The 20347-nt window shown below is 29.5% G+C and overlaps 1 protein-coding gene across 2 annotated transcripts in view; it reads left to right on the plus strand.

The window, feature by feature from the left end:
• The window catches only part of LOC124421741 (serine protease inhibitor dipetalogastin), a 46047-nt gene continuing 25700 nt past the window's right edge, over positions 1-20347 (plus strand). Inside the window, exons 1-2 of one of the 2 annotated variants that reach the window (XM_046957297.1) lie at positions 1-146; positions 354-591. In XM_046957297.1, the coding sequence (XP_046813253.1) occupies positions 12-146; positions 354-591 (373 nt within the window). In that variant the 5' untranslated portion in view covers positions 1-11. Of the gene's footprint in view, positions 184-353; positions 592-20347 lie in introns of both variants that reach the window. The other variant, XM_046957298.1, reaches the window with a different exon arrangement.

Below are 20347 nucleotides of genomic sequence, written 5' to 3' on the forward strand. Positions count from 1 at the left end.
GATCATGGTAAATGGCCCATGGAGAGGCTCCGCGCCTCCAGTTGGAAACGGGAGCACGCCACGTGAAAGTAGGAAGGGGAGGCTATAGCCGGACCGACGTCGCTTCGTGCGCTTCAGTCGTTCGTGGACCTCGAAGGACGATAGAGGTCGAAGAGGACATTTCCTCCTTTTCCTTCCTGACTGGTGCTTCTTCTCTCTTTTTACCTCTTTCCTTTTATATCTCTGTCTTTGTCTCTCTGTATGTTCGTCTGTCTGTTTCTCTTTCGCTTTCTTTCTTTGTCTCTCTTTAACACCATCGAAGGTGATACGACGACTACGCAACAACGATTTTTTTTATCGATTCGGTTCACCAGGATTCGTCGTTCTTCGTGTTGAAGAAGAGGAAGAAGAGGAAGAAGAAGAAGAAGGATCCTTTTCTCTCCTCATCCTCTTATTCAAGTTGCAATTCTCTTAGGACGGCTCTTCCAGTTCTATCGACTTCCTCGGTTATCAATTTTTTTCTTTTCCTTAAGACGTCAGAGAGACTAAAGGGAAGGATGCATCGACAGGTATACCTCGTCGTTGGAGTCATCTTCCTGGGCTATCTTCAAGGTCGGTATCAGTTTCTATTGTTCATTTTCGTTTTTTTTCCCTTGCGATTTTATCATCTAGACATTTATTTCAAAATGTCTAACAGTGAACTTTGATTATTTTTGTTGTTGAAAAATTGTATAGTATATTATGTCGTTATATTTATATTCTAAACACTTTTTGCAGAATGTATAAAGAATTCTTATTTTCCAATTATTGTTCTCTTATGAAAGAAGAAAGAGATGAAAGGAAAATTGTTGAACGGAAATATTTATTCATGAAAAAAGTTTAACTTTCAATCGAGAAAGTAATGACGAATTGTACGATACCGATGGAACAACAATGATGACTGATAATTAGTTAATGAAAATTCTTTGGAAAGTTTTTTTTGTTGTTTTCTTTTTTCACTATCGATTACAATCGAACTATCTTCGACCTTACTCGAAAGGATTCATTTCATTTAGGAAGAATTTGTCTTCCTTCGTCTTCGTTTCTTCGTACTTTCCCCACTTTTCTTTTCTTCTTGATGTTTTCTTGCTCTCCTCGTCACAGTATATCAAGGTCGGTAATCAGATCTTTTGGCGAACTCTTCGGCGGTGGTCATCTCGCTGGTAATTCGAGAAGTCAATGAAGATACGACCTTGAACGAAAAAAAAAAAAGAAAAAGAAACAATAAATGAAAAAAAAATACAAAATGAAACAAACAAAAAAAAGATTATTATTCGACTTAACTACAGAGACGGTCGCATCGATCTGCAAATTCTTGACAGTGAATGGTCGAATAATTTCACACTCGGTCAATTGAGAAACACGAAATCGATTCGAGGTAATGATTTTATGGAATTGAGATGATTTGAACTAAGTAACTAAGTCTGAATATTAAGTTCATATTAATGATTTCATGTATTAATCAAGTAAACGTTATTTGTATGTGAGTGTTGTGGAAGCACGCGAGAATGATTTAAAGTGAATGTTTCTCGAGTTACGTTTTGAGAAATTTTTATAAAGTTGTTTATCCGACAGAGCTCAACATTTTTATAAACGAGTTTCTCCTTTTATTATTATTTTCCTTAAAGATAAACCTCCTCCATGACAACAAAACTTTGTCATTCCAATTTTATCTTCGATCTTTACCATTTATAACCAAGTCTATATTAAACCTAGTAGGTATATAAGTACGTAAATCAGTTGTAAAATATTAACGATGACTCTTCAGCGCACTGGGCTGATTCATTCAATGCTTTTTCTCTCTCTCCTTTCTCTCTCCTCTCTATTTCCTTTCTCTCTCTCTTTCTCCCTCTCCCTCCTCGTCTTATTTCAGACATTTCTTTCACAAATTACAGAAGTAATATTTTTTTTTATAACCATTATTCATTGTTTCAATGTTAATTAAATTAAGTCATGGTATATCTTATCTTGAACAACATATGTAATATGTATACATATACATAGATATTTCCTATAAATATAATTATCGGTTCAATAAATTGTCAAGATTGACCATAAGAAACTATTATGAGAAATAATTTTAGAACAGTTTTTTATATGTATAATAAACGGAGTGAGAAAGACTAATGACGAAGAAAAAAGACACAGAGAGAGAGAGAGAGAAAGAGAGAGAGAGAGAAAGAGAGAGAGAGAGAGAGAGAGGGAGAGAAAGAAAGAGAGAGAAATATAGTGATGCATACGAATCTTCCGAGTATCTCCTTCTCTCTTCTACCTTCTTCCTCGCTAAATGGCTTTGCTCAGGGTGCCCATTGAATTCCCTGCAGGGAGCCAGGATCGTTCCTTGGCAAAAGCGGTGCTCTTTCAACGAGGGAAGAAAGAGAGAACCATCGTTTTTCGTTTTAATCTCTCGTACGTTCGTATCCTCGTGTACGAATCTCTGAGTAAAGAGAGAGAGAGAGAGAGAGAGAGAGAGAGAGAGAGAGGGAGGGAGAGAGAGAGAGAGAAGACACGAGCTCGTTCTTCCTCTCACTCCCTTTCTCTCTATCTTTTCTTATTCCTTGATTCTGATATGGACCACTTGAGGAATATGCCAATGGCGTAGAATGAATTTTGAAGAAAAATACAATAATGGTTTTCTACTCTATTAAATTTTATATAAAAAAACGAACTTCGATTACAATGGCAACTATCAATTTTTTATATCGAATTTGATAATTGATAATCGAATTTGAAAACTTCGTAAATGTCATAATGCTCATTCGCTAATGTTATTGGTCAACTCTATGTTAAGATAATATCAAACAAGAAATGAGCTCTTTCAACACGGCAATAAAGATTAATTAAATACTTGTTCTCGTTAAATCATTTGTTTAGTTTCCTTATAATTCGTTTTTGGATTCGTTGAATGTTAGAAAAAGTCTTCTTGTAGTAGTCGTAAAAACAATACTTGCAGGATCATTTGGGTTTTAACGAAAGAGGATCAACGTAAGGCATACATAAGTATTACTTGTATGTGTATCGAGAATGATGACGAGTCACTAGTTTTATCGCAAATAAAATCAAATTTATTGCAGATATGATCTTTCGTCGGGAGTCTTAGTATGCTTGTAGAATGTTAGGTATGTACATATCTATCGGGTGAGTCACCTAAAACTGGAAGTGTATATATATATATATATATTTTTTTTTTACGATAGGAAAAGAATTTCTAAAGAAAGAATATGTTTCATTCGAAAGCAATAGAAAACAAATTTTTGATCTGATATATAATTGTTCTATAGAGAAAAAGATTCAAGTAGCGTTTAAAAAAATATCGATAAATTTATTATTTAAAAAAAATATAATCCTAATGTAACAGTTTTTCATCATCGATATATATGTTTATTCCAATCTTATATATTATTCTTGAAAAATATTGTCCCATTATAAAATCTAACTGAGATATCTTGAAATTTAGGTGAGTCACCTAAAAAATAATTAAATTTCAATATATATATATATATATTATATATGTATATATATATATATACATACATATATAAATACATATATATATATATACATATATATATGTGTATATATGTAAATACGCTACTTGAAAATATGTAAGTTAGTATGCAAGTAAGAAGATCGAAGAAACGAAGCATCTGTCGAACCAATTAAGAGAAAAAAAGCTAAAAGATTAAAGTTGCAGGAAAAACGAGTTACATCTATCTATAGCATTTTCTATTGGTTAAGTCCTATATCCTTCTTTACCTTCTATTTACGCTACTGTGCTAAAGCTCATACTATAAAGGGTATACTTGTACAGAAGAATGTACTACGTGCGTGTATAGGTCCAACTCGTGCGTTCGACCCGGGCGCGTTACGTGCTTCACATAAAAGTCGTAAAACGACGAGTTAGTCGAGCTGACGCGCCTAATTAAGTATGCTAATCGGCTTTAAAATATGCCGTTAAGAAAGAAAGAAAGCTTGGAAATTCAAACGAATTGAAATAGTAAGGGTTATCGCGTTACATCGCTTTAAAACCGTGAGAACTAGAAGTAACGAGATAGAACGAAAAATTTTTCGCAATCTCGCTCGTGTACAAAACTGATTTACGACACCTATGACTAAACGACGAACGTATTTTTCTTCTTCTTTTTACTCTTCACAAGCTTTTATGGATGTTATCGGACATGTGTTACGATCTTTTCTGCCTTGTAAATTGGACTCTTCTTCGACTAGTTCTTTTGCAAGATAAATCATCTCGTGTAGAAATTTTTTACTGTTTAATCTTGAAAATCAAAGGAAGTCTTCTTAATCCTTAAATGTATCAGATTGCGATATTGTAACATGTTAATGTTTAATGTAGTTTAATATTAGTATTTTCTTGTGTTAGAAATATCTGGAATGAAGTCTGAGAAATTGTTAAAATGGTTAATTATTTTTATAATCATTCATAAAATTAATAATTATGATTATTCTTCCTTGAATTCTTTTGTAAAATAAATTATCTCGTGTAGAACTTTTTTACTGTTTAATTTTGAAAATCAAAGGAAGTTTTTTTAATTATTAAATGTATATGGTTACGATATTGTAATATATTAATGTTTAATATAGTTTAATAAGTTTTTCACAATTTAATTTTTTATTAAATTTTCTAAAAAAGATTATAATAATGTCATATATCCATTATTTCTATTTTTTCATATGTACTTAATAACTGATGATATTTTTTTCTAGAAATTTCTAAATAAATAAATTATATATTAAAGGGTTAACGATTGATAACTAATACATTGACTGCCAAGAGAATTTTTTTCATTGATGTGATTTAATTAAAACAAAAATATAGGGAAAATTTCGTTGTTAGAAATTTCTAAAATGAAGTTCAAAAAATTGTTAATTATTTGCATTATGATTTATGAAATAAGTATACACGTTCTGTCTTATATTGTTGATTATTCAAGCTTGAATGATCGATAAATTATCTCGAGTTATTATATTTTTTGTGTTTAATTTAAAAAGCAAATATATATATGTTTAAAAAAAAATATAATTTAATAAGTAATTTAACATGTAATTTAAAAAAAAAGAATATATATATTTTTTAAACAAACGATAATTAATATATTGCCAGCCGAGCAAATTTTTCGCAAATCTGATGTCATTAAAATGAAAATATCGGAATATATTTTTCTTTGGTTGTTAAGAATTATTAAAATAAAGTTCCAAAAATTGTTAATTATTTTCATAATTATTCATAAAGTGAATATACAAGTCTTCTCACATTTTGTTTACCGTCCGAGCTGAATAAACATATTTACGAGAGAATGCCAATGACATTGAAATTACGGTACTTCTTTTGAAAAGGAAATGAGAAACGGTAGAGATATATCTCATATAAGAACATCCGAAAATTTTTCGACACTTAAAACGACCACACGCATTGTCTTTCTCTCTCTTTCTCTCTTTCTCTCTCTCTCTTTTTCTCTTTCTCTCTCAACTGTTTTTTTATTTTATGATCATTTCAGTATCGCCTTTTTCGTACAGTCACATCGCCGTTTCCTTCGGCAGACCTGATGCGACTTTAATTCTCTTCATCGTATTCTTCTCTCTCCTCTTTCTTTCTCTCTTTCTCTCTCTTTCTCCCTTTCTCTCTCTTTCTTTCTCTGTTCACTTGAGTACAGCTCGTTCTCTGACCGTTTGTCGGTGCAATTTGAAGCGGAGTACGCTTGTATGAAAGTAAAAGAGAGAGAGAGAGAAAGAGAGAGAGAGAAAGAGAGAGAGAAAGAGAGAGAGAAAGAGAGAGAGAGAGAGAGAGAGAGAGAGAAAGAGAGAGAGGAAGAGAGGGATGGTACATTCGACAAGGCCACACAACTTGAAAATTGTGCGCCTTTTTCGTCGCTCTTTCAGTCGCACATTGTCCACCTGATATAAAAGCATTCTACTTACCTTTTCCATTTTTTTTTATTTTATCTTCTCTCTTCTCTCGTGATAAGCTTTCCACTTTATTTCGTCAATTTACGAAGTCATCGAAAAACGATATCGACTTTTGTTCCAATAGATATAAAGTTTATTTGTAAGTAAATATATATATATATATATATATATATATATATATATATATATACATATACATCTTTTTCAAATATTTTCTTTTTAGTAACAAAAATAATATGTTTTAATAATAATATAATTATATCATATAATTAAATCAATTTGACGTTATACGTTGGAGAATTCTAAAAATGTATTAAAAAAAAAAAAAAAGAGAGAAAAGTAAAAAGGAAAGAAATAGAAAAAAATGTGAAGAAAATTGTTTAGGTAATAGCTCGTTATTGTTTCTCCACGAGATACGAAGTATACCGTCAATATTTTTCCTCCTACGTAATGATAACCAAGAGAAATAGAGAGATAGGTTGATAATAACGCAGGTTATAAATTAGCAAAAAAAGCAGAACGCTCGGGGTATGCAAGCGTGGAGTCAATTTGCTAGCCAAAGAGTTAATAGATGACGTTGGAAATTGACCATGATCGTTGGCTGAGCGATTTGATAATGACGTCACGACGATGATATTATGGTGTATCTTCTTCTCGTAAGGATCTCTACTTTTCTTTTTATTTGTCTTCTTCTTCCTTCATTCTCTCTATCTCTTTCTCTTTCTCTCTCTTTTTTTCTACCTCGATTTTTTATTACGAACGTGAAACGATGAAAATTTATTGCACGAAATGACGGCTGCTCGTCCATTACGCGAATTACGAGAGTACCACTTGCCGCTTTGTCGAATCGGACGTGAAGATTGGAATGTCTGAGGCATCGCCGAGTGCTTCAATAAAAGATGATCGCCTAAAAGCGTTACCGTTTCAGTTCGTTGACTTCTCACCGTCTTCGAACCCCATGACCCGCTTTCAATTATATTCGCCCTGTCGAAGGTGCGAAATTTAAACGATTTTTTATTTTCGTATCTTTTATTTTTTTCGATCATAGAATTATGTTCATTTATTCAAATAAATGTTATCGATTTATCTCTTCTTCGTAGTAACATTGACTATTTTAAAGCTAATTTTAAAATTACTTTAACTTCAATTAATTCATGTTTTCTTTTTTCTTTTTTGTTTTTTAAGAAGGTAATTTCACTCAGAACGAATATTCGAATTACAAAAATTTTGTCAACAATATAAACTTCATTTTATATCATTTATTTCGTTAATATACTATATAGTAGTTATATAATTTTTATAGAGTTTGATCGAAAATATATAAAAAATATATATACTAATTGTTAAATAAATAGCAAAACAAAAATAATGTAAAAATTACATTATTATAATCCTTTTTCTCTTTTTTAATATATTTAATGGAAAACTAAAATATGTCATTATTATATTAGTTTATTATTATTAATATATAATATTTAATACATATCTACATCGTGCATTAAACTACATTAAGAATTAATGAAATTTATGGATTGCAAAATTAATATTAAAATTATTGCTTGATAGAAGGTATCTTATTCAAGGTCTTATATTTTCTGATCTGGCAAATACTCAGAGGAAGCACAATCGTCTTGGTAATACGTCCGGCGTGATTTACATTCAGAAAGAAAGAGAAAGAGAAAGAGAAAGAGAGAGAGAGAGAGAGAGAGAGAGAGAGAGAAAGAGAGAGAAATACCATTCTCAATTTAATCATCTCACCCGCTGCGTCGCCGATAATTAATTCATTACGTGCCACGCTCAGGGATCCACGATAATAAGTATCAATTACAATCGAGATTCTTTGGAAACTCGAAGACGACGTAGTACGCGTGCCAATCAGCTCTCTGAGAATCGTGCCGCTTAATTGATCTCGTGTTTATCTTTTCTTATAAGTAGTTCATATTATTTCTTCTTTCTTTTTTTTTTCTAAATTCATATCAACGTGGCCTTTAGCAATAACAATAATAATGATAATGATAATAATAATAATAATGAGAAAAGGATTCAACGAATTAATTGATTTCGATCTTCGTTAGTGTTAAATTTATTTTTAATTAATTTAAGAAAAGAAAAATATATGTTTAAATATTAGCAACGATGTTACGTGTATTTCGATCGTTTCTTCATTAATTTTCAATTTAATTCTGTCAATCGGTAAAATTTGTATCCATTTATTTCGTTATTACGATATTGTCGTGACTATGTATTTTCTTTCAGAATATATGTGATTTAAAAATAAATTATATATGATCAAGTGAAATATGTTCAGTAGGAAAATTTAATATAATGATAATATTTTAATCAGTAATATTGGTCAATTTACAAATATGAGAAGCGATATGGGATGAATTTAAAAAAAATACAATTATTTTCTCTAAAGTATATACATAATGTCTGAATAAAATTTTAAATAGTCATATACATGCATATATACATATATGAATATATGATAATTTTTATAACAAAATTTAAGGGAAAAATTGACGGAAGAAATTGAACGGAAAATATCCATATGATAATTCACGTACAAAGATAAAACGCGTACTCTAATTTGATTTTCTCTTGAGTCGAATACACGTTACCGTTATTCGAAAATACTCAGAAAATATTTGTACAGCCTGGTTTCTTGACACGAAAAGGTAAGACTTCACAATGGGTATAGAAACATGTACGCGAGACGTTTCTATTTACGTTCTCTATCGACGTGTGATCTAAATCCATGATCAATCGACGTTTTCTTTTTGAAGTCTTTTGTTCGTTTGTTTGTTTATTTGTTTATTCGTTTTTTCTTTGTTATTAAACGTTAATTATTCTTATCGTCGAACGAAATTCGTTCTATATTATATTGAGCTTTGCATATGACATATTTTATTATTCGAAAGATGAATTGAAAACTCGTAAAGAGAATTACAAAAGCGGATCTCTCTTTGTAAATGTGTGAGATCAATGGAATAAACGAATACGATTTTATGTTAAATTCAATAGGAGAGAAGTTCTTGCTCGCTCGCTCTTATGTTGCCATTCAGCTGAGAATACGTAGGTATCTAACATAGAAGATGCTATCGAAATACTTTGTACTTTCATCGCCTATCGGGAGTATTTACACGTAGAGAAGCTCGTAGAAAATGTAAATTATTCATTAACTCAGACCGTGCGTGAATCATTTAACGTCACGATTCTATTAGATTCTGTTCGTGTGTTTTATTCTTTTTTATTTTTATTTTTATTTGTCTTTTCTTCTCTCTACATGAAAATAATTTTTTGTCAATTGTAACGATAATCGTATTACACTATTATTATATCCTCCTTTCTTTCTATTCTTCGTTACGTTAATTAATAAATTAGATTACTAGTTTTCTGTCATTATTAGATTCGTTTTATAGTTGATTAGATAAACTCGTGCTATTTTTTATTTACATATATATATATCTACGTATATATGATATTTATCGATATTATATATTATTGCTAATATATTGCACCAATAATTCAAGATTAGTTCTAACAATCTAGATCTCTGATTGCTTAGGAGATACCAGATGAAATTACATAGATCACACCTATCGCTAGAAATTAGATTAACTGTAACTAGATATCAGTTACTATTTCGCTTTATTTCTGTAGATCTCTCTCTCTCTCTTTCCCTTTCTCTTTCTCTTTCTCTTTCTCTTTCTTTTTCTCTTTCTTTTTCTTTCTTATGATAATTTTTTTCCCTTTAACATTGGAAGAACATAATTGCTTGTCATACTGTTTCGTTGATTATACCGAAAGAAAGGTCGAGTAACGCTTAATAGAACGTGACAAATAAATTCTATATATGTATATATATATTTTTTTTTGTTTCATTATAAAACGCTATCTAATCGATTCTGAAAGAAAGATCATTATCGTTTTACATGTAAGATTAATCCAAATTTAAGATAACTGCATTCGTGGAAATGTTTGGGATATACATAGGATAATTACTTTAGTGTTTAATGATCAGAATGAAATAAATAAAAGTAAAAAAAAAAAATATATATATATATATAAGGAAAAAGAAAATATGATACTATTCTAATTATTCTTCCGAAGGTAACGAATCGAATATAGAAACATGATACTGATTACGATTTGGTATAATACGATAGAATTACAAATATAAATTCGAAATGATAGTGGCTAAATCCCCTACGCTCATATTACGATGTTTCATAATTCAAGATCTGTTTCTCGTAGATACGTTTAACGAGTATCTACATGCAACATTATAACTTCGTTAACTATGCATGGTTAATACTTATTGACCAATTGGTCTTTTCTCTCTCTTTCCTCTTCTTTTTTTTTTCTTTACGAATTAAGTACGAAAAAGAAGAAACGGGAACGCAAAAAAGAAAGAGAAACAAGAGACAGAAAATATCAAGCAATGTAATTAGAAGTTCTTGTTTGCAGCGAACATTTTTTCGCACCCTACAATATTCATATCAAATAATATAATGAACAATTTAATTTTAATCATACCGAGTTTTTCAAACTTTTATCGTTTAATCAGTTAAAAAACAGGAAAGTATCATTAAGTATGAATTTACATTTTCAATTTGTGCCAATTGAACGGTCCGATTAGATCACTGTTGTTTGTTCGGGAAAACAACAAAAGAGACCTTCGTCGATATCGAACAGATGTTTATTTGAATAATTGAATATTTTATTTGCTCTCTCTCTCTTTCTCTCTCTCTCTCTCTCTCTCTCTCTCTCTCTCTCTCTCTTCTCTGTTCGCTTTATTTTGTATCCTGCGATCGACAACAGGCAAGCAGGCAGCAATGTTTTCGTTCGCTTTGACACTACCGTTCCGAATCGATGCGTTTGATTAAGCTAAGAGCAGCCACATCTACAATTTCACAGGCATACTATATATATGTATATATAACTCGACCATCTCGCTATAATAATTACGAGCAATGCTTTGATCAGTCAATGCACCAAGACCAATTTGGTTTTTCTCATTAGCCACGGGAAATTTGCATGATGTAAACGTAAACTCAGATTGATAAATCGTCCATTCCCCGTTTTGTGCTCCAAATCTTCTTTATTTTTTTGCTTTATTAACCGTGTAAGGATTCGTGTTTCCAGTTTCATTCTCATATCTGAGCTCGTTAATACTTGTACACTTGCCTGTTTTACTCCAATTGCTCCTGAGGAAAAATGTTTTCAAGAAAGAAGAAAATTAAATCCTTTTTATAGGACGTAATATGAATCGATCAATTTTCTTTAATTTAATAATTATTTATTAATATTAATTGTGGTAATGCACCTAATAACATGTATGGGTTATCTGAAAGAACAGATCTGAATAAATTAAAAGACAAAAAAGATTAATCGTTAACTTCGATCTATTACGTTGTCCATTGATGAACGATTAAGATGATCGATGAATTGGATACAATATTATAACTCGCAAAGAATTGCTATACGTCGATTATTAAATCGTTATCGAATTGAAATTAATTACCGAAAGGACCGAAGTCCCTTTAGAATCTTAAGTGAATAAACAAAGAAACAATTATTTTTTATCCGATTGACGAATAAGTTATTAATCGATCTTATACGTCGAAATATTTATTGAATCGATTTGTTCACGACAAGACGAAGTACTTAAATGACAAATCGTCTAATTGATTCCAGATAGAGTTTTTCGTGATTGTTCAAAAGCGAAGAAAACCAGTCGAGTTTTTCTATTTCCGACGAAAGACGCTATGAGCGATCGGTCAACCGGCCAAGCATTTCTACGGTCATCTTATAGACCGTTAGTATCTATCATTCGATTCCACGACTGACTCAATTCACATTATTCGATTTAACATTAGTTCGCTGACTGGAAAACCCATTGAAAGCGTTCAGTGATTGAATTTTGATTGCACGATCGTCGATTAAATTAAACGACTTAAGTGTATGATTAAAAAATAAGAAACAAGAAAGATTAAACATCTTTCTCTTCATCGGGAAAATTAATTCGTTCAACGCAAATGACGATTTCTAATTCAAACGGCGAATGTAGTTTGCTGATTTGAAAGCACAGTTTGATTTCGAACGAATGATCGTCGGTAATACTGAACGATCTACGTAGTTAGAAAAAACGAAACAAATGAAAAAATTAGTTCATCTAGATTGAGAAATTTAATTCGATTGAGAAAAAAATCGATATATAATCGACAAATGAACTCCATTCGCCAACTCGGAGACTCATTGAACGTATCTATCGATTGAATCTTGATCATCAAATGACAATCTGCGTAATTAGAAAAAAAAATCACGACAAAAAATAAGATTTTTAAAGTAGATAAATGTATTTAATTCGAAAGATAGATAGATAGATAGATAGATAGATAGATAGAGAGAGAGAGAGAGAGAGAGAGAGAAAGAGAGAGAGAGAGAGAAAGAGAGAGAAAGAGAAAGAATAGCAACTGGAATCGATATCGATCACGTATAAACGCGTTCAAAAAAGTCTCACGACGTCGATTTCGATTAATTACGTGATTAGTACACCACCTGCGACATGATCTTACGGTCGTATCGTATACGGACAGTACGGTTTCCTCGTTGTTAGCACGAACGAGTGTAGATAGATTTTATCGTTCGGCAGACACCGTACGTGTCGTGCACGGAAGTTGAAAGAGAAAAAGACATATATATATATATATATATATATATCTTATGTCTTTTATAATATATAATATAATATATAATTATTACATATATAATATACATTATTAATAATAATACTAATATATATATATATATATATATATTATATGTGATATAATGCATAATATATAATTAAAAGGAAATATTATACACATACAGACATAGACACAGACACACATACACATACATCTGTATTTTATATTTTTTATTATACATATTTAGTATTTTGTTTCAATTAAGTAGATCTGCTTCTCTTTGAAATCCAAAGATTAATTTTTTCCTTTTATTAAATATATTTTCTTCGATCAATTACGATCGATAATGACGACGATGACTAATTTGCTTGTACGAAATTACTATTCGAGCCATATTTCCTAGATCCTCTCTATACTAGCATGATATCTTAATGAGCTATATGAACGTCAGTCATTAAGTAGATAACATCTATCGTTCGTGCTGAAACACACTTCCTAATACCGCCTATGGTGTTTCTAACGCCTATAACAACCAACGATCGGTTTACAATTAGATGAATATTGATTGCTTACCATTGGAATTTCTTAATGGTACTTGGCCAATTTGAATTTCATAGTAATCACGTAATAACGGATTTTCTCTTGCTTCCTCCTAACATTGATTAGATATCTTTTAAGAGTTATTCATATATCCATTTTCACACAGACATTTACCCTTGAAAAGTTGCTACTAATATTTTCATAAAAGGGATTGCATTTTAGAGTACATTGAATTAAAAAAATTTTTTTTTATTTAAACGCTCCTCTTTTTCTTCAAATTCTTAATTATGAAATTATTTTTTTAGAAATAATGGTTCACTATTTCGCGGGTCTTAATCATTTATCATTAATTCAATACCATTTTAAATGAATGTGTAATTATAACATATTAACGTTATAATATAATTTAATACGTATATATGATATATACAATTTTTTATTTAGATTAGGTTAAGTTGCTATTATAAAAAAGAATATAAAAATTTCTAAAAAATTTAAAAAAATATAAATGTTTATTAATATTAAGATTAAGAATGTTTTCTGTATTACGATTACAATAGTATCGATCGTAATACATATATTTTGCAAAATGATCTATCGGTCTATGTAAATTTAGAATGTGATATTGCAAAATGATCAAAACATTTTCTCTCGAAATTAAATTATATAGTTTCATCCACTTTCCATCGTTTCGTCAAGAGAAATCAAGAGAGAGGTTAAAATAGAGAGAGAAAAAAATAAAAAAGAGAAAAGGAAAAAGAGAAAAATAGAGATACATGCATCCAAAACTTAAGCACCGAGGCGAAACGATGTAACCTCGTAATTTATGCGCATAAAAGATTTTACGTATTCGTACTAGAGGATTACTCACCGTACGGTACGGTATTTACGCTCGGCTGATAACACACTCGCATCACGTTTTTTTGATGTCAGTCGACTCTAAAATAAGGAACGACGATAAAAAAGAAGAGAGAAAAAGAGAGAGAAAGAGAGAAGCAAAAACGTCAGTTTAGACTGCAAAATGTTGCTCGGACTTTCGACGCTTCGTTTACGACGTAGCTAGTACGACCTATTTGCTTTCTTCCTTTTTGGTTCCTTCTCCATAACGGTTCGCTTCCTCCACGCCAATTTACGAGATTTAAACCCTTCTCTTTGTCTTGCCAGTTCGTTAAAGAGTTTAGAGGGATCTAATCGTCGTTTCGTTCCCAACGAGATTGAGAAAAGGGAACTAGATGATTGTTAATTTGGTCTTAATTGTAACTCGAACTTTCTATAATAATCTTTTTATTTTTTTTTTATTTCTATTTATTTCTTATTTTTGAAAAGAGAGAGAGAGAGAGTGTGTGTGTGTTCTTATCTAATAAAGTTCGAATTTAATAAGATTTGCACATATTATATCACGCACGGTCAAATAATTATCTATGAATATATTTTATTAGTATATATTAATTCTTATTTTATTTTTAAGTAAAAAGAAAAAAGAACGAAAAATGATCTAATTTTTTGAATATTTATATTTGATTGATTTTAAATCAATATAATTTAAATAATTAAAACAAACTTAAAAGGGATAAAGAATAGACATAGAAAAAAATTATGCATAATAAATATTAAAATTTTGAAAACAACTAAACGTACACATATGTATCAGTGTCTTTGGATAGATTAAATATTATTTCGTTCAATTTTCATCGAATAATATCGTGAAGGACTGTAAAGTATACCAACAAATGACTACACTTTCACATTCTCGAAAAAATTCAGGAGAGAAAGCTTTCCAAGAGAAAAAAAAGAAAAAAAAATTGATGTGAATGATGAAAATAAAAGAAAGAAAAAAGAAAAATGTGGATTAATCGTTGTTCTAATCCGGTTAGTCATCTAACAAATGTTTTACTAACTAAGGCTGGTCACGATTAACAGAGAAACTCACTCAGTTACGTTCAATGCAATGATCGCATGATAATTTAAAAGACGAAACGATCGCGAAACCCTGACCTAGACGCAAAGTAGGTATGGAGGTAAGGCCGTGCTCGTCGCTCGACGAGTAAATGCACTCGTAATTAATCGTAGATAGCTATAGAAAGATCAAAGCTATTCGTCTCGTTTTAGTTTTCGCCGATGAATTATCAATGAAGAGAAAATGTATGTTTACATACGTAGGAAAGATCATATCTTTATGTATGTATGTATGCGTATATATATATATATATATGTATGCATGTATGTATATATGTACGTGTAAGCTTTTATGTGTTGTCGACGTTGATCCTTGGTCACGAAGTCCTTCGTCTCTTCTCTGTTAACTAGGTATAGAGGTGAGAGCTAAGTCACGTTTTCTTCTTCATTTTCCACGGGAAACGATTTGTCATGCACTTAAACAGTGATGAAAGCCGAAACTCCATGACCTCACGCTTGAAAGGTCGACACAGGTCTTCCCTGTGATCACTCATGAAGGTAAAGGTCGTATTGGAAGGCCGTCTTGTTCGCTTCATTCACTTTCTTATACTCCTTTGAGATATATTATTAAAGAGGTTTCGTTGGTTATAAGATTTTTAAAGACATAACGATATTGTTCGATTGCGATTAATCGAATTAAATTTCAATTATATATCATTTGATTTTTATACGCGAATAGAAATAGAACGAGATTATTTTAACCAATGATATGAAATTAAAATTAAAAATCGGTTCGTTTTTTCTGTAATTAATTCGCGCGAATTAAATGTCTTTAAATGTAAATAGATACTTTTACGAGATAATTATAGTGAAAAAATGTCGATATTGCATTTTAAAGGAGAAACTTTATATTTGGTATGATGTTTGATAAGTTTCTATGATTCTTCTTTATAATCTAATATTTGTTCGTGTCTAAAAGTAAATTATATAATATAAGTTTTTAAACATATACATTTTTCTTTTTCGTATATAAACATAAATTATGTGATATAAGTTATAAACTAATAATAAGAAAATTTTAATTGGTATACTTTAATTATACATTATAACAATATTATACTAACAATAATTATGACATACTTAACAGACATGTATATGTACGTAGGATATTTTTGAAACCCTATCTGATAAATATGGACTGACTAATTAGATTCACACACTTTTGATTAACATGAATTTTATTAATAAGATACTATAATTAGAATGTAACAACTTGGAAACTATAACTATTTTTTAGAACTGTGGCCTACTCAAGGCGTTGTTCACTAATCTTTTTTTTGTAATATTCTTCTCGTTATTCTCGTTGATCCATTCAGGATCTGGTTGATGCAGGAGAATACATATTTCTTTTAACTCATTCTTTACTTACTCATTCTCTCTCTCTCTCTCTCTCTCTCTCTCTCTCTCTTAAACTCTCTCGTTTTTTTCCATAAACAAACGTTCCTCCCAAAAGATAAATCATGCTTTCTTTGACTACCGATTAGCTGACCTCACACATACACACACGACTAATTAGTTCTAGAACCTTCTATCAGCATATCTCACACACACATGACTAACTAGTCCGGAACCTTCCATCTCTTCGTTCGACTATCGATCGGCATATCTCACATATGCATACACACACACAATTAACTAGCTCTGACCTTCAAACCCACATATATGTATATATATATATATATATATATGTATATATAAAAGTATATATATTTATATAATTAATATATATTATTAATGTTAATTATATTTAATTATATATATAATTATATTTACACACACACACACACACCTACATATATATATAATTTAAATTGATTGTTAAATTAATTTTGTGATAGGAGAAAATTAATTTAAATGGAATTAAATTTAAATTTAAATTTAAATTTAAATTAAATAAAAAATAAACTATATATATAGAGCCAAGCATTTGTCTTCAAATTATATATAAAGTTACAAATGACGATTTTTATCCTGGGACGATTTTATCTTATTTAATATGAAGGAGTTTAACAATAAAGTTGGACGTTCGACATACTCATGTTCGATTGACGACCTTCGTTAATAATTATTCTCTTCCGTAGCTCTCTCTCTCTCTCTCTCTCTCTCTCTTTAATTTTTCAATGTTCCCATCATCTTACCTCGCTTAACTTTAATTAACCTTAATGTACGATTTCCCTTAAGCATGCGATCAGAATTAAATTATTATGTTTGTTACTCGGTTGCATAATCACGTCCTACTTCGTTTAGAATCGTCTAAAGAAAGTTAAGATTGATTGACCCAACATGAGTTTAACAAAGCTATTAACTAACGACTTACATACATGTATCACTTTTACTATATTTACTTTGTTCTTTTTTAAGAAAAATTTAATTAATTGATTTTATTCGATTAATTTCGTTTGTGTTCATTTTTTATTGACTCATTTCGTTTCCTTTATGTTTAATTAAATATATTTATATATAAATACATGTGAAATAAATAATTCATATTACTTAATTTATATTGCTATTTTATAGAACTGAAATAGATACATTGTATACATATATATTACATTATATGTATTTATACATTATATGTATACATACATATACATATGTATATATATACATATAGTATATAATAAATATATATGAGCTGCTTACTTGCCAAATCGAGTAACTCCATGAAACAAAAAGTGGAGGAATGTGATGGAATAATATCAATTGCTTTTTAAAATATAAATTCAAATGAACATTGTAGAATGTATAAATGCAGATGTAGCTTTCATTTAACGAGAGATAAAATAAATTAGATAGAATAGTCTAAGAATAATTGTTATTACTGAAATAAATTATTTTTTATACAATGACCAAAAATATTTTATCATTTAATGATATTAGATAAAAGAAATTAGGAAAATTTATTATGAATATAAAAAGGGAAGTCTCTATTAACTGTTTTAATACTACAATTTAAAAAAATTCAAAAAGTGGAGTTAATCAATTTAACTTGTGAACGGGTCATATTTTATGTACATTATAAATAAATAAATAAATATATATATATATATATACATATATATAGCAATAATATAGAAAAATAAAAGTATTATATTAGAAATTGTTACGTTTTGTTGCATAATTCAAAATGGTCGATTTTTGGTCAGACCATGAAGCATTTATCAGGAATTGACTATGAGCAACGTAAATTGGAAAAAGCATGAGGCAAGATAGACAGAGATTAAAATAAAGATTTCAAATTGCTTATCTTTTTTACAAATGGTGTACCTGAATGCCTTCTCATCTCAATGAGTTAGTCGGACAACGTTCACTAGAAGTTCTGAGAGTATACAAATCGTTCAACTAATCGCTAATTCAATGACTTTTGGTAACAGTCTTATAAATTTATAAGTCTTTATAAAATGTGGAAATCACAGACTGACTTATCAACTGAATAATGGTATTATAAAACATGTAATGCAAATCTATTATTTAATTATGGATTTTATAAAATGCAGAATAAGAAATTGTTATCTGGTTATTAATTTTAAAATGTAGAACACAGAATTATTACTTGGTTACTGATTTTACAGAATACGGAACATGATCTTAAGAACTAATCACAAATTTACTATTTAATCAATGAGCAGTTTTACGGAATAACAAATATTGATTGACTTTTTCTGATTTATCTAACTGATTCCTTCTTATTTCTCCTTCTTCAGATGTACCTAGTTCACCACCTACGAAATTTGCCGAGGATAAAGGGTTTGCTTCTTATTGGAAAATAATATTACTATCGACTAATAATATTACCCTACGAATCTGATTGATCAATAATTCAATAAAAAGTCTATTTTACCACAAGACTAAATCTCACTGACGCCAAGATTCGAAGAATTTGTCATAATGTATTTTTATGAGAAAAGATATTGGAGTTTAAACTATTTATGACTCCGGAAGTGATAGGTAGTGATAGTATTGATAATGGCGCAATAGGATAGCTAGAATTTTGTTTAAAAATTCTTAAAAACTAATCGGGTTAATCGATTTACTTACTGTTTTAAGTGGTTCCTTAATTTATGCATATTTAATCTTCAACGACGAAAATATTGAGTGCGAGTAAAGAAAGTAATAAACGTAAGTATGCAGGATGTAACATATATATTTATTACATGTATTAATATGTATATATAATGGAGTATGCACGTTATTCGTAATAAATAATATATTAATATTTTATAGTACTGGAATAGGCACACTAAAGATGCTTAGTGTAGATACATGAATAATAATAACATATCAATATATATATATATATATATATATATATATATATATATATATATATATATATGTAGTATTCTATTACAAATATTTATTATTTATTAGTATATATAATTAAGTGTAGATATTATTTGTAATAAATAATTTATTATTAAATTTATTACTATTTTTATATTGTGGTATTGTAAAAAAAAGTTATACATTATACATATGCATAGTATAATTATAATAATAATAGGGTAATAAAGTGCATATTATGTTATGCATATTATAAATATATATATGCATATATATATATATATATATATGTATCTATATATATATATATATATCTATATATATATATGCATATCAAAATTCATGTCAGATCGCAACTATATAAATCATTTCCATCATAGGTAATTTACAACATCATTAAACGTGCAAATGAACGGAAGATGGTGATCGTTTCATATTATAACCGGCATGTTATCCTTTGAATATTGCAAGGCCGTAGAAAGTGTCTGTAGTTTGCTATTCAATTAGGTCATTCGGTGCATCCTTTGCCTTGGGTGAGAATACGAATGGCTTTCTATCATAGAAGCTATATATCTATATATCTATCCAAGTATATCTATGTAGACATTCCTATAATTCATATTGAGTATCATATCGAGAATTCTAATCGTGCTGTGTGTTTCTACAACGTAATTAATCGTCTTTGTACATATATATGTCAAAAAAAAAACAATAATTATATATACTATATAGGAATAATATACAAAAAAATATTTATATATATATATATAAAGGGATCATAAAGACGTCTCCAGGAAATTCATTATAATTCGATCGATTAATGAAAGAACACGATTAACCTTTTTCGCTAGATCAGAAATACTCTTTAATCTATTATACTACATGAAATATGCTACAAAGAGAAAAAGATCAACGGGAAACGATCATCC

The sequence above is a fragment of the Vespa crabro genome, chromosome 2 (genome assembly GCF_910589235.1).
Source record: "Vespa crabro chromosome 2, iyVesCrab1.2, whole genome shotgun sequence".
NCBI classification, from domain to species: Eukaryota; Metazoa; Arthropoda; class Insecta; order Hymenoptera; family Vespidae; genus Vespa; species Vespa crabro.